Source organism: Fusarium mangiferae, assembly GCF_900044065.1.
Source record: "Fusarium mangiferae strain MRC7560 genome assembly, contig: FMAN_scaffold011, whole genome shotgun sequence".
In the NCBI taxonomy this organism is placed as follows: Eukaryota; Fungi; Ascomycota; class Sordariomycetes; order Hypocreales; family Nectriaceae; genus Fusarium; species Fusarium mangiferae.
The window spans coordinates 1,641,578-1,657,115 of record NW_024573931.1 but is presented as its reverse complement, the minus strand read 5'-3'; the positions used below and the strand labels follow the sequence as shown (position 1 = coordinate 1,657,115).

Here is a 15,538-nt window from a genome sequence, read left to right as displayed (position 1 = left end):
AATCAACTAAAATCCTACCGTGGCCCGTCCTGCCTGGACTTACACCCACCCATGCATGCATGCACAGACGGTAGGTCACTGTCGGATGGACGCTTCCTAATAGTGTGGTCTGTAGTTGGCTCATCCCTGATTGGCAAAGTTTTCCTTGTCTTGTAATTTGACTTGATTTGATTTGATATGATTTGATATGATTTGACATGATTTGACAAGGAAGGCGTCTGGTTCACCTTTTGCCAAAGTCATCATGAGCCCCTAGATTATCGTAGATTGTCCGCGAGGTGTCTAATCTTCTCTGAGTCCAATGCTTATCCGGGAGACCCATCCTCTCTTTATCCTCCATGCAAACGCTGTTATCGTATATATCGCGTTTTCTTCGTAGAAATGTTGATAATCGTCCTCCATGCTTTTTGTTCCCAAAGTATCAATGGCTGACCAAAGGGAATAAACAACATCCCCACTTTGGATGGCACAAACACCCAAGGGATATCCCGTCGCTAAACGCGTTTGGAGGCTAAAACCTCAAACATAAAGAAGAAACAGTAGCAAGAACATTAAATGCGCTATTCCCATACCAAACCCGAACAAGGGTATCGCTCCGAAAAAAAACAAGATCGTTCAAATAATGTCCAATGCAGACCTTCATAGTACCTGAGTTTAGACGCTGCCCCTGCCGATGGTGCCAGGCCGGCGCTGGCTCAACGCCTCAAGTTCCTCGTCATAAGTGGCGCCTTCACTATCACTTAAGGGTCCGGCGGGCTCTCGTTTGGAGTGGTCAAAGTCACCCCGTTCTGTTGTGGCGAGGACCTTTAGGTCACCGCCTCGAGCGCCCGTCATGGCGTCAGTTTCGGCGCGAGCGTTGTTGATCATGGCTGGCAATTGGCGACGTCGAGCATTGATGAACCAGTTTGAGATTTGATCTGTTGGTGGATATGTTAGTTTCCAGTCTTGACTAGGCCTGTCCGTCCTTAGTTTAGTCCAGCCAAACTTACTCATCTGCAGTCCAGTCTGTCGCATGAGATCTTGCTTTTCGTCCTCGGTAGGGTATGGGTGTTGAAGGTGTGCGACGAACCACGCCCTGAGCTTGTCTGTAGTCTCTTTGGGCAAGTTTCCTCTTCGCTTCCGTTGTTTGTTATCACCGTTAAGACTAGCAGAGCTCATGTCTCCAAATCGAACGAAATCTTGATAAGGTGTGTTATATGTGCCTGGAGTAAAAGGTGTCCGGTCATACGAGTGAGCTGATCCTGTGGATAGTGACTGATATCGTGTCGGGTGGTGGTAAGGATACCCATAACCGTTTTCACGGTATGGTGAGACACCAGGCTCAGATATGGGAGTTCGTGAATGTGGCATCGACTGCTGAGGTGGCCGATAGCCGTCTGCAGGTGCTGTGCCACGGCCCACGGGTAGTTCTCGTTCCAAAGAACGTGGTGGAGGAAGACTGGGTAGCGTTGACCGAGGCTCTGTTCTCTCACTGACTTCCATTGAGACGGAGTGGGAATTTGACCCGTTTGTCAGAAAAGGGCTTGTCCTTGTTGGAGCGGCCCAATTCTCCTGTGATCCCCCTTGGATAGGTAGGTGTGGTGAAATCTGTCTGGGTGAAGCTCGATCTGGACTGTAGCACAAGCGTGGTACTTGGCGGACTCTCTCCATTTCAACTTCACGCTCCATTGATAGCCGCCTTCTTTTGCTAGAATTGGGTGAGTGTATATATTGAGGAGATGCTGCGGGCAATGGTGGTGCGCCTAAGGGTGGCCCTGTAGATGGCGGCTTGGTGTTAAGATCACGTGTCGGCTGGGTCTGAAGCTGTAATTCGGGGAATGCCTGTGAGGTTTTAGCAAAACATAATGGCTTGCTTGCCGAACCGATGTAATGTACCTGTCGAATTGAAGGAAGTGCAACTTTGTCGTTTTCGGTCCTCGGTCGGAGTGAATAGTCGGGACATCGGTTGGTTTCCCATGGACGGGGCATGCCGAAAGACGAAGGGTGAGGAGAAGGGGATGCCGTAGCAAGCATAGACATATTGGGAAGTTGAGGAGCTGAGTGTGGTGATTTCGTTTCAGACTGTTTTGACAGTGAACGCCTATCTTCCATAACAATACGGCGAACAATGCGAGGAGTAACCGCGCAGCGGTTATCGTGATCTATTGCCCGGTATGAATGACAATTCGATTCTCGATTACGATCAATGATGAATTGTACCTTGGAGTATTACGCAATGTGAAGTCAAGGAACGCTTGAACGATCGTCCAGTCCGCAACGTTGCTGATCTAATAGACAGTTCAGGAAACAGCAGCGTTGGTGAGTAAAGAGCGAAATCAGGCAAACAGTCTTGAAGACTAAGCCTGGTCGTATTACAAGAAGATAGTGATGGAGAGAAGGAGATGGTGGTTCAAGAGAGTAACGATGAGTCGGGGGTTATTTGCCGTTGGTGGGACGCCCAAGCCTTTTGTATATCAGAGATATAATGGCGGCGTTTGGCCTTGACGGTTGTTCCAAACCCCATGTAGTGGGGGCTACTCAACCGTAGGGCAACGTAGACGAGGGAGCCAGGTTAGGAAATGCCAGAAGACACAGGGCCATAAACAGTCTGAGCGGAGAATTTCAAAGTGGTCGGGGCTGAACTGGAGAAGTCGCAGTATTAGTGAAACCAACTTATCCAAGCCACAGACAACGACGTGGGAACAAAGCGTTGTGGACTGGGATGCCAGGTTCTTTAAAGCAATACAGACAGGTACCTCTCCAAGAGACTTCTTTGCCTCGAGGTGTGGAGGAAACAACCTGACGGGCAGTCTAAACCTGAAGGGCTCAGGCATGCGAGCTTGAACAGGGTACACAGGGCGATCAAGAAGCCAGGGGGAATGAAGGATGGGGCAAGATGAAGAAACAAATGGCCTGGCTTGAGAGAACCTAGCGTCGTATCGTTCAGGACAAGAGAAACGTCACCAATCCCAAAACACTCATGAACAGCTTTGACAGGCTCGTGGTGGTTGCTGGGATATGGCCGCTTCCTGGATCAGGGGTGGTTATCGACATGGAGCAGGGACTCAACAAGAGGCCAAGACCTGGCGCTCATGGCTCTTAGTTCTCAATTTAGGAACCCAGTTGGAGAAATAGAGAAAGTTGTCCAGGTCCATAGTGGCTGACACACCATGGCGTGTGCGATTTGGCAGCCTTTTCGATGTGGAGTGTGGAGTGTCAGCTAGTTTTCGCCTCCTCCACCCCCATCTGCATGTCCCTTTTTATGTACATACGTTGTTTGTCAGGACGATGGAGTCATGGCGGTTGAGAGAGAACGTGCGATGAATGGGATTGTCCTACGCGAGGACCAGACCGGAGCTTAGGGTATCATTGCATGTGCATCTGTCTTTACACGCGCATGCATACCGACACGAAAACAGACATATAAGAGTTTGTGGTCATGCTTGATAGTACCCTGTCCTGAACAGGCCAGACCACAATTTTCGACATGGGCATAAAATTTTATCCCTAACTGGATCTGCATTTCCTCAACGTTGGTAAGCCTCTGTGGCTTGGCGCTAGATTGCCGACTTTGGTTGTGGTTGTGGTTGTAAACGTTGTAAAAGTAAGAGGCCACTCATAGTCTCTCACCACTGCTTGTGAGGGGATCACGAGATTGGAGCGCTCTGACCCAGGCCGATGGGTTTCGGGCTTGTGGTGCTATTAGAGTTCAAGAATGACGGATGCTCAGCGCTGGGAGGCGCCGTAACGCTTTTGTCTGGCTTTGCCTCTGGCTGATACAGTCTAGGTGTCCGGGAAATAAACGGGACACTTTTGGTGGTAAACGCACCTAAGAATTCCTCATTATTTTCCGGACCCGAGGGGACAGTCCAGCCTCGATATTTGACGGGTGTCATCTCCATAGTTGTTGTGGCTAGGGGCAGCGCTAGAGCGGCTACGGCACCCGCCACTGACAATGGCATTTGTAAGTTGTAGATATGCCATGAATCAAGCGTTGTCCTGGGCTCGCTACCGTCAAGCAAGCAATTACACGTCAGTACCGGGTTGTGGATCGGCGTCCAGTTTTGTAGGCGTCACTATCTCAGGCACCCAGACTGCACGGTAGAGTTTTAAGTAAGTGGTCATCGTCGTACAATTGTCATTACCCGTCTGTGCTTCGAGGCTGAACCAAACGACCTCGCAATTGTGTCCGTAGGTAGGGACCATAGGCTCCCGGCATTCATTGTGTGTTCGGCAGCCAATGTGGGGTTGTTGAATGTGGTCAGGAATGCCTTGCCTGCTTGCTTGTCGTCGTGTTACGCTATGTTTGTTTCCTGGATTTTCAGCAATCCTGAAAGGGGGGGATAAGCCCACTCATATCACTAGGATTTCTGACTGTGACGCGGCTTGAGCGGGTACATAGACGGGAGGCCCGTGGCGTCGACGGGCAGTCCAGGCCCAAGTCCCTGGGTCTTGGGCGGTCCAACAAGATCTTGGAATAAACATCCAGACGCCTAGTTGAGTGCAAAGACACGCATGTGTATGTGTGTGCGTTGATAAGTAAGAGATGGGCGACCCACACCTCAAATTCTTTAGGAGATGCTATTTCTTCGCCTTGTGCTGGTTAGACATCAGCCATGGGCCGGAGAGTTATTCGATCGTACATGAATAGATAAATTATGACAGCTTGCTAGCCCTTGCACAAATCGCAGAACATAAACTCAACAGCCTGTCAGTAAAAGCTTTAATGCGATTGGCTTGTCAAGTTATACGATCGTCGCGAAGATCGCACGGCGCCGGGACGTATTGGGATCACCTCCGGAGCCAGGATAGCCATTCTCGAAAGCCACGATTGGTCCCTAAGAAAACGGTTTGGAAGGGATTGCAGGGCAGCATGGCATAGGACATGTGCTGCTCGGCGTAGGTGCACTGAAACAGCAGGTATTGTAGCATCTCTAGGCTCAATACGGTCTGCCACCGACGACGGTCAAAGTCATACTTGATCTTGGCACCTGAATGAAGCTTAAGTTATCCGTTTGAAAACATGGTATCAGTCAAGAAGGATTGAACGTTACACCGTACCGAGGCTTGCTGGCGCGTGCCTGTTGGTCCCTGGTGTGCCTGATCTCGGCAGATGAGTCTCGAGCTTAAACAGGATCATAAACTTTGTTTCTCCTTCCGAGGTGAAGTCTGGAAGGTTTGAGGTCCAGGACCGGCAGGTGAACCGATGAAGTTGCACTCACCGTTGAGGTTGGCGTTTGTTACGGAGACGATGTGATGCTATTCCAGGATGGGGAAGCTGATCAAGATTCTCCACATCATGGTCCGCATCACGTTACCTTGCACGGGGTTTTGGAATGGAAGGTGCCTTGAATGCATACCGACCTTACCTCTTTCCTGGGAATACACATACGGCGGCTCCATATACATACATATAGATAGGCAGGTACGTGCGTACGGTCAGGTAAGTACTACCTAAAATAGAGATTCTCATGATTCACTGACGGGAGGCGCCAGTATGTAAATTGGCCGGATCGATTTCCAGCTCGTATCTTGAACATCTAGTAGATTAGTACGTATAACCGATCATCTACGAATCTCTACGCCACCACAAGCCAGATTCATGCTTCGAGATTACCTACTGCAAGCTAACTCACTAACTGGTAACTAACAAACACTTGATTTCATGCCAAGAGGTATGCTGATCAGCACGCCGTTGAGCGGTACGTGCATCGCAACCACCCATCTCATTTCCTCAACGGTCAATCCATGGGCAAGATCACTAATCCAGGTGCATGCAGTTCAGACCACATCGGTTACAGTACCAGGGTCATCACTAGCGAAACCCTGGTTCTTGAAGTTATTTCCTTGGCATCGGCCGCCCAACTAGTCCTTCATCGGGATAAATACAGCACCTCGGGCTTGCTCGTTATTACTTCATCCTGTTCTATTATAGTCGCCATGTCCAGGGCTGCGACTCAGCATGCCTGCTAGGATCAACCCAACCGAGCCAAGCTGGATCTGTCTGTCAGAGCTGGTGTGTGCACAAGTCGTCGCCCCATTCTCAAGGCTTCGAACAAGGGTGCCCGGGTACACCTTGCCCACAGGAGTATCCCGACATCTTCAGCTGACCACTCATCTTTCATCTCGGAGTTGCGCCGGGCCTCCTCTTGCCGATCAATTTTTGCCAGACCTTCGGCTATGAATAAATCCCTACGGCAATCCTCTAGTCTATCCACATCTGTCAAACTGCACAACGGAGATGCCTCAGAATCCTTCCGAATCACAAACCGACGCACTGACAGCAATTTGGACATGCTGGAAGTGTGCAGAACACCCGCCCTGATCAGTTGGGGTCCCGTTGACATGCCCTTTCATTGATGGCTATTGGGAACCCACAATAGGCCTGTGATTCCGTCACGCATTAATTTGAGACATTTTGCTGGATGACCATGACGGTTTCTAAGTCATGTTCCAACAAAGTTGGGCCAAGGTGTTTCTTTATTCGCTATGCATATCATCGTTCTAAAGAAGGTTGTTTGTTCATCGACATTGATCTGACCCACATCGTTGTGCCGGCTATGCAAAGTATGCAGGCCATGCTCCAGTCACACGCATAATGCTGGGTAAGGTCATTCCCATACTGTACATACACCTTTTTGCCCATGCGAACCCTGGCTGCTGGACAAGACGTGGTGGCTGCCTCCAGTCGCACCCCGCATGGCCTTCAGGCCCCTTTATGTAGGTATCTCACTGCGGGTGAGACAACCTCAGTTCGGTTGTTTATTCAAAATCATGTATGGTGCCAATCCGCATACCCTCTGTTGTTCATTCAGACTTTCGGTGTCCCTCCCCATAATGGACCGGAGGAATCCCAGGGATGCATTCGCAAGATGGGCTGCACTAGGAAAAGAGTCGCCGACACGGCACCCTGGCAGTCTTGTTCATCCCGTTCTAAACCTCCCAATCACTACGGAGTACTCATCGATCAGTGGTCACAGCCATTGACATTTTCATCTCACGGCAGAGCCCGTTGGTCGGGAGGGGCTTTCAGGGCACCCCTGACCTACCAGCTATTGGGAGCTGGTGGGCCCGCAAAACCAACAAATCTGGCGCCGACCAGATCTGGCTTTTGACATATTTTGCGGGACAACCCCAGTCTCATCTCTGTGTCACCATCCATCATTTATCTGTCAACGATCCATGAGAAGGCTTCATGAGAATTAAAAAGTCTCCGTCCATGCCCACATTCAACCTCGACAAAAGTCACCGCCTTGCATGAGCTCATTGGCCTTGCTATACCAGATCTAGGAAGGGATCAAAGCTCACAGTACATTACACAAGTCCTGAAGTTCTCTTTCCATAACGTGGGGGCGTTCTTCATCAGATGCGCCAAGTCTCCCTAGTGGTTACTGCTCCTGACAGCAGAGGAGAGAAGAAAAAAAGCAATCCATCACAACACCATAGCATGTGGACTAATATCGCCCCTTACCGCCACGGTTCAGGATCCAAAGTTGCCAGTGTCCAACCGATTGGATAGCGCTCAAGACTACGCCGTCGCTTATCTCTCTTTTTGCCAGGTTGTCCTTCGTCATAATGACCTGCATGTGCTGGCACCTATGCCATCAACGGCTTTCTGCATGCTCCAAACGATGAATGACAGAAATGCCGGTCAGATCCAATCTTCCTTCCCTTCTTGAATGTCCGAGCGAGCAAGTTTTACTTTCTCCTCTAACGGCGGATAATATCCAAAACCTGATATGCTTTGACCAACACGTGATTACCTGGCTAAAGACAGAAGACCGGTGTGTTTTTTTGTAGACTTTCGGAAGACGTATGTTCTTCGCAAATGGATAGCCAAGGGTCTTGCCGGTTGTGTTCCTCCCTCACCAAGTACAGGCTCAGGGGACATACACAGATCACCCAGTATACGACTTTTTTTTGTCAAACTGGTACACAAAGAAAAGCGGTGACGGTGGCATCGCCAGTCGAATGACCTGGGTGTCACTGGCCAAATCGTCGAAAACACTGGTTTTGAATCTGATTGCTTGTCTCATATGATCACACCAACCTCGGAACTCGTTAGTGGCTGTGACCATCAGTCAGTATCAATTGATCGCAAATTCGGGGCTACAAAGATTCCGTGCAGGCCATCGCATCTTGTTAAAAACAAAGTTCCCTCTACCTACTCGCATGACTCGTTCATGTCATATTCGCTCGATACCACGAACAGCAAGCAACATGATCCGCGGGACACTCACCTACAGTTTAAAACATCCGGTACGGTAGAATTGTCTCTTTAACAGGGGCATCCTGGCAAGGCGGGACCCTCAGCGGCAGGCCATCTGAATCAACTGCCACATCGGATCCCCTGCATCTGGCCCCTTCAGCGATATACCTCTAGCGATGAATCCATCGTGTGCCCTCCTAAGCGGCTATTGCGTTTTCCGTTACTCTTGTACACTTCTGTGATCTTACACAAGTTCGGACAGCTTTGGTCGGACTTTGACCAGCATATGTATCATTAATGCATTTCGGAACCGTGTTGCAACACAAGCCACTTGATTACTCCTTGTTGTGCAAGCAGTATCACCCCGCCTCGATCGAACGGTGTTCACCCCGAGGTCGCACTGAGATTCTGTTGAACGATATCAATCAGGATATCAGTGCATGATCGGGGGAGTAATTGCCTATGGCCGAGGTCTCTTCCTTTCCGTGCATGCATATTACAAGCTGCATAATACCTGTCATGAGACCATCGTTTATGCGATAACAATACCGACTACTTTGGTCAGATGCATTGTTATTATATGATGATGATTTTATGGCAAAGAAGTTATGCCTGCCACGAAGCAGAGGTTAACATACATCGTGGGTATGTATCCACCATAAATGGCAAGCGAATTGACATTTGATTTTGACCAGGAAGTTGTGGGTGTCTTCGTCCGTCCTCTCGCGAGAGTTGCGGTAATTGTGTATTCAAAGGTCATACCCCTCCCTTCGCAGCATCATGTCGGGTTGGGATTTTATCAGATCTTTGCAAACTAATCAAGGGCCCAAGTTCCTGTCATTGTTGACATATGAGCAAGCGAACACCTGATCCTAGTCAGCGTTGTCTGAGAGGAGACACCAGGTTCATGTTAACTAACGTGTAACAGAAATAGAAGCAACTCCTGAGCAGACCATTGATTGATTGCATCCTGACAAATTTCGTTCTCGTTTCTTTTCCCACTTATTATCCCCTCCACTTGCATTGGTCATATTCACGTTCTGTCAAAGAGTCCGGGTATTCTCGCTCGACATAGCCCCGGTCAAGAGTCGCTAGGATCTCGTTGACCTGGTGCTGTTGTATGAATCGATCCAGGTAAATTTTGTGCAATTGACTGTCAGGCACCATTCTGGGCTAGGACGATCGGGAAATGCAACGGTGTCGGCATTGTGAAACTTCAAGGCCCATGGAAAGACATATTTTGTCCCGGTTGGCCATTCAGTTAACTCCGTTTGCAACAAAGAGGTTGGTGTGTATCATGGAGGAAAGTTTGCGCCTAGCATATACTAGGCCATCTATTGTATTGGATGTTATACGATTGCTCACCAGGCCGAGCAATGCAGCCCAATAATCCCTCCAACCCACGGCCAAAAAGCAACTCTTCAGGGTCATATGTATTTCGACCCAATGGTACCCACCGCGATAGTAGCGGTAGAAAGGCGCTCCCAAACGAAAAGGGAAGCGACTGAGAGCTACAGTCCTGTGTTTGTCTCTCATAGGCTATATGCTGTCATGCCCCATTGTGTCGTGACACGATATGTACCGTGCTTTGAAGCGGTTGGCCTGAGCGTCCTGTCAGACGGACACCAAACCCATCTTGAGCCGCCGTGGCCGGGCTTCCCTTGGCTCCAGGCCACGGACCCTTTCCCCGGTTCGGCCTCTTGGTCGGCCATTTTTCTTCTTCAGCCGGTGCTCCGTGCTCCGCGCCAGTCTCGGATGATGGTGATTGATATTGATGAACGTTACGACATTTCAATCCTTTGCTATATGGCTCCGGTTTGTGGGCTACGCCGCCCCTGTTCCCCAAGCACTCAGCTAACTAGGCACTTGAGTTAACCTTGAGCTTATGCTGGCTTTGAACGCTGCCTGAATACTACTGATACTACTCTGTAGTTGCATTGCTCAGATATGGGGGACCCACAGCCACTGTCTCTGCCCCCTTTTATAGACCATCCCGAAACCCTACAACCGACAGATATTGCGCTATTCGTACCTGTACAGCAGTTCTACAGCATGAAGCACTGCCTTTCTGATGAAGCGTTGTTGCGTCCTGTATCTTTCCGCTTCACGACACTCCCTATATCCCCCTGACAAACTCTCCCCTTTACGATATGCCATGCACCCACTAACCCACTCGTGTTACCCTCTACCATGACCCGAGGTGTCCTTTGCATCTCCTGAAAAGGCTTCCTGGCTTCACTCCCTTGCCCGTTGTCTGCGTACCATCACACCGAGGTTCTCAGTTTCTGGAATATCGCGACAAGCCCTCTGTTGGGTAGTCCGCTCCCGTCGAGTTCCACGCGCCCATGCAACAATTGCCTGTGACGGTTTGGCTTCGTCGGTTGGCCGCGTGAAAACGAGGTCGTCCCGCTGTACACCATGGCATCGGCTGCGGTATCTAGGCTGTTGTGATCCCATCGATCAGGAGGCGTAGAACACTAAGGAAGGCCAAGGTAACTTGGCTCGAGTATCACCACTGAATACCAACTTGGTAATTTGCTATGATCTTCAGTGACATGCCGTGAAGATGTTGAAGCATCCTCCCGAGTGGCGACTGCCCGGTTGTAGGATAGCTAAATTTAATCATTATCACAATTGGTGGTTGTTCACACAGTGTTATTCGGAACGATGTTCATTCAAGAACAACTGCCGTATCCACATATGGCTATTGGAGTCGCTGTAAATTGTTAGTGTTATCTAATCTCACGACAACTGTCATCCATAGATCTGTCTACTCGACTGATTTCTCACACTCGAGCATACACTATAACGCATGGGCACACATAGTGAACAAGGTGATCTTTTTCCATGATGAAAGCCAAAATAGAGGAGGCTAGAGGAACAGCGAAATTCCGGCGCTCATCATTAAAGGACGATTAGCTGAGTTTAAGGAGTAGGTACTAAAGAATTGCCCTTTGATTTTGTCTGTCGATGTTCAGGGACAACGAATAGAATGACGACCATTTGCTGGTGAAAGCCACGATGTAAACAAACATTAATGTCCTTGATGATTTTCTCCCACTCTAACTTAAGAAGCAGAATAAAAAGATAGCTGGGAGCCTTGGTTTTATGTCTCGCTCGTTATCACGAGAACTAGATATAGACTCACATCTTTGTCGCTCTATGATCCCTCCAAAACAAACTCCCAGATCTAATTGGAGATCGATCTATGCATAACACGTAAATCATAACCCGTGTGCCCTTCACTATGTCCTTCGGAACACCTTATTCAAAAGTCCGCTTCCTCGCCCTCTTCGAGTTATCTCGTCCGGGGATGATACTGCCCTTGTTTCTTTGCCCTTGCTTGTCATCTGGGGACCCCCATCTGATGCTGCCTCATCTCCACGAGGAACTTCGACATACTCGTCCGACTCTCGATTGACATTTGTCCGTTCAAAGTAACTATCAGCTGCCAATTTCGAATGACCTGGCTCATAAACAGTGGCTTCTGCTTGGGAAGCCTGGCCATCTCGAATTTTGGTCAAGCCGCGATCCAGGTACTCTACCATTTGCGCCTTGGTGACAAAGCTTTCGTCATCAGATCGTCCAACGCCGTGAACGTCTTGTGCTTTCTTGAAGAGTGCAGGGAAGTGATTTTGAAATTCACTTTCAAGGGCCTTTTCTTGTTCTACTAGTGCTGTAGTCCGCGCCTCACTATGTCCAGGAGATGAACTGAGATGACGTGTCTGGTCATCTGTTTCCAATCGTGCGAAAAGGGCAGCAAGCTCCGTCTCATTGTTTGGTATGCCTTCACTGATAGGTGCCTCCTTGGGAGCCTCTTTCTCGGCATCGCGGTCTTGAGCGCGGTATACGTGTTTGCCGAATGAGTCACTGAACTCTCGATAATGTCCTTTCAAAATGAAGCATCGTCCGTGCCAGCCACATGCACAGAGCTTCTCCAGTAAAGTATCGGCCGAGGGGCACTCCCAGGGATACTCAAGCCCACGTGAGTAGAATACAATACATCTCGCTTGCTGCCAGTGTGAGAATATCCTCCGACTCTGTGCGTCGGGGAAGGCCCGCTCGATCATATCTAGAGACGCCGGGCGTAGGAAGGATTGGGGGGCACGCAAATGGATTGCGCCCCTGATGTGCGACTTCTGGAATTCTGTCGATGACCGAAGATCGAGTAAAAGACTTTGACCTGGTAGAGATATGTCCAAAAGTTCACTTAGATTCGCTGGCAAGATCATGTGTGGCCCTTCATGAGCACCGGCTTTTGAATCTTCGACTCTCAGGGCTGCGAATCGTTGGGAAAAGGCGTCCCTCTCTCTCCGATGGTGGAACCAGACTTCAACATGCCACGGTTCTACTCCCAGGTTTGAAGCGAAAAAAGCTTTCTGCCCATCATTGGGCAATGGCCCAGTCTGGTAGTATTCCTCTAGACGTTTCTCCACATGAGGAGAGAACTTCTTGGGTTCTGGAACATCAGAACCAAAAGTGGTACGTCGCAGAGCTTGCTGTTGATTCATAATCATCTGTCTCGTCAGGTTTCCACTACCCCCCAAAGAGGACGACGACTGTTGCCTCTGTAGTGTGGTAAGAGATGCTGTGGAATGCATCGGTCTCATGGATCGCTGGGATAAGCTCTGAGGGGATGATCCGGGTTGTGATGGCATATGTAAGGGCGAGAGTTGCTGAATAGGCGGGAGAGTACTCCTGACCACGGGTCCTGTTTGCCTGCCGTACGCAGGATCCCGAAAAGCTCCCATCTGGCCAGTCAACCCCGTAAGCTCGGTAGGTACAAATGTTGTGCCCGAAACACCCGAAATGAACGATGCGCTGTCATTTTCAGTTGGATAGCGGTTTGCGGGAACCAAGGTCCGCACCGATTGATTTCGGGGCTTCTGAGTCATTAAGTTATTCGATCGGATAAAAGCAACGAACGATGTTGCATGGTCTTCTGGCAGCAAGTCCCAGATAGAGACCGGCATGGAGACAAGGAGCATTGTTGAGTGACTCTTGAAAACACCCTGAACCTTTACGTATTTGGCCATAGCAGGGAAGGCGCCGAGCCATTGCTCCCATGCGTTGATATCAAGCCGCTGGTCATCCTCCAACGCCAAAGAAATCATGACATGAGGAGTATCTTCGTTGGGTTCAGTGAACATGTAGTCATTCCGTGAGACAGGCGTGGTAGAATCGGCCGCTCGGCCCGTCTCATGGGCCATCGCTGGTGTCGGTAGCGACTCAGGAGATGGCAAGTGATCGCCGCGAGACATACGAGACATTTCAATACTTGGCGCTTTGTGGTTGGAAGTCATCATGAAATGCACAGGGGTCGATCGGGCCTCAAAGTATTTGCCATTGATGGTGATGGGTCGAGGATGTTTTAATCGAGCAAGAACCTCGGCGTGGAGCATAGCAGCGGAGAAGGCTCGGACACGCCACTCCTGAAGCACTTCAATAAGGGCATTGGTGAAAGAGTAACGTCCGGGATCAGGGGCAATGGCGTCCCAGCTCGAAGCTGAGATAGTCTCGGTGATACTGGCTCCGCTGGGAAAAGTTGCGCTTGCAGCCCCAGCACAGCAATCTAATAGAATGAGAACATCTGATAGTGAGCGTTCGAGTAGAGTCTGAATCGCAGACCATCTTTTCTCGTTAGTCGTGTGGTTGTATGCGGGCTGAGGAGGGTCTTACTGAAGCCATGGCGAATTCGCCTCACGGGTACTGACAAAGTTAGACGATACTCATGACATGCCTGCGATTAGAACTACTTACGCACACCAGGTGCTTTGCCGAGACTCGTCGATTCTGGCATGGCCACCGTAGTAGACCACGAACAATGTATCCTGGGACTCGTGATCCTTGATCAGCTGACCTATGCGCATCATCAACTCCAGATGAGAGTTCTCTGAAGGGATGGCAAATATGTCAGTGTTAAAGCCATAGTCCTCACTCAAACACTTTTCAAGGTCCTCCAATTCAGGAATAACGAAGAGATCATCCGAGTTCCAGTGTAATAACAATGCTTGTACTTTGCTGTACCTGGCTGAGGACCGTCCACGATTAGGAAAAGCGCGGGCGGCGGACTGGAGAAGAGTTTAGAGATTGTTCTTGTGACGGATAATAGAGACTAACATCTTCAAGTCTTTGTGCGAATTGGCCGATGTGTTTGACATGAAAACTAGTACGGCTTGTGTCATGAGTTGCAGACCTGGCATAGTAATCTCCCCCACTAGATGCGGCCTGGGAAGTCGCATTTTTGTAAGTCGCTGTCTTATGTTTGAACGAAGCAAAGGATCAGACACACCATAAGGGGGCCAGTGCTTCTTGAACCTGGACCTTCGACAGGTCTTCGCGAGCGTATGGTAACGTATGGTTGATGATCGGCCATGGCGTCCAATGCGCAACTTGTGAATGAATGTACGGCCTGTTTCGCGGACCAGCCGGAGAACTCAATCGCCTCTGCTGCAACTTGACTGCCGGCTCTTGGTTGTACCCACGCCCTTGGTCGCTGGAATCGAGAATTGGGCAGCTCAGATGTGGTTCTTCTGTGGTCTCGCCCTCACTGTGGGTGGGTATCGTGCTCTAAAGCTATAGCGTTTGTCGGCTCACTTGGAAAAAAGGCATGATCGTGTCGTACAGCGTATCGTTGGTAGCATGCATATATGTATGTATGTATCTACGGCCGAGCGTTGTTTCACGGAGGCAGCAATGAGTATGTAAAAGGTAAATCTAGATTCTGTTGTAGTATTATCATCTCGACGGCAGGAGATTAAGGAAACGGAGAGGGATGATCGTTGGAGCGACTTTCTTCAATTCGCGACCGAGGCGGCGTGTGGCAGACTCACCCGTCCCTTCCTCAAGTTTGAAATGGATCGAGTGTCGGTCCCCAAATAAGCTTAGCGCCGACCGGAGTCACTGGCGGTAACCAAAGAGGAAGAGTACGAGGGGCAGAAGGGCTCGGGTATTCTGTGACACTGGCCAGTGCCTGATGCCCATACAATCCACGTGTACTGGGTACTTTATTGCTTTTTTCAAGAGCTTCCATTTGGCCAACCACTTCAAGCGTCGGTCACTAAAACCAACGTCACCTTTTGGGAGGAAGCATCTGCCAACCATTTCACACACCGAGCTCAACTACAGGGCGATTCACAAACAAGGCAGAAACATAAAATCTGTTTTTTCATTGGCTAGCTCATAGCTCATCCTCTAGACGCGATCCAAGTCTACTCCAGAGCTTTTCGACACGCGACAAGCTTCCTTGAAAGCTCTTAGGTCGCTGCTCACTTCCACACTAAGCTCTTGTATACCTAGTACCTAAGCAACACACGACACAACCAGGAGCAAGCATCGACTACCGCCATC

General features: G+C 49.6%; 3 protein-coding genes across 3 annotated transcripts; all 3 read right to left on the bottom strand.

The window, feature by feature from the left end:
• Window positions 1–654: 654 nt before the first annotated feature.
• Window positions 655–2,019, bottom strand: FMAN_10362 (uncharacterized protein; the record flags this gene model as incomplete). Its single annotated transcript, XM_041821028.1, has 3 exons — window positions 655–917; window positions 990–1,821; window positions 1,876–2,019. The coding sequence occupies 3 exons, from the start codon at window positions 2,017–2,019 to the stop codon at window positions 655–657; spliced, it is 1,239 nt and encodes a 412-aa protein (XP_041686850.1).
• Window positions 2,020–3,626: 1,607 nt separating this feature from the next.
• FMAN_10361 (uncharacterized protein) lies at window positions 3,627–3,941 on the bottom strand (the record flags this gene model as incomplete). Its single annotated transcript, XM_041821027.1, has 1 exon — window positions 3,627–3,941. One exon carries the CDS (start codon window positions 3,939–3,941, stop codon window positions 3,627–3,629), a length of 315 nt encoding a protein of 104 aa, XP_041686849.1.
• A 7,492-nt stretch (window positions 3,942–11,433) lies between these two features.
• Window positions 11,434–14,564, bottom strand: FMAN_10360 (uncharacterized protein; the record flags this gene model as incomplete). Its single annotated transcript, XM_041821026.1, has 5 exons — window positions 11,434–13,819; window positions 13,868–13,897; window positions 13,949–14,259; window positions 14,309–14,416; window positions 14,481–14,564. The coding sequence occupies 5 exons, from the start codon at window positions 14,562–14,564 to the stop codon at window positions 11,434–11,436; spliced, it is 2,919 nt and encodes a 972-aa protein (XP_041686848.1).
• Between the last annotated feature and the right edge of the window lie 974 nt (window positions 14,565–15,538).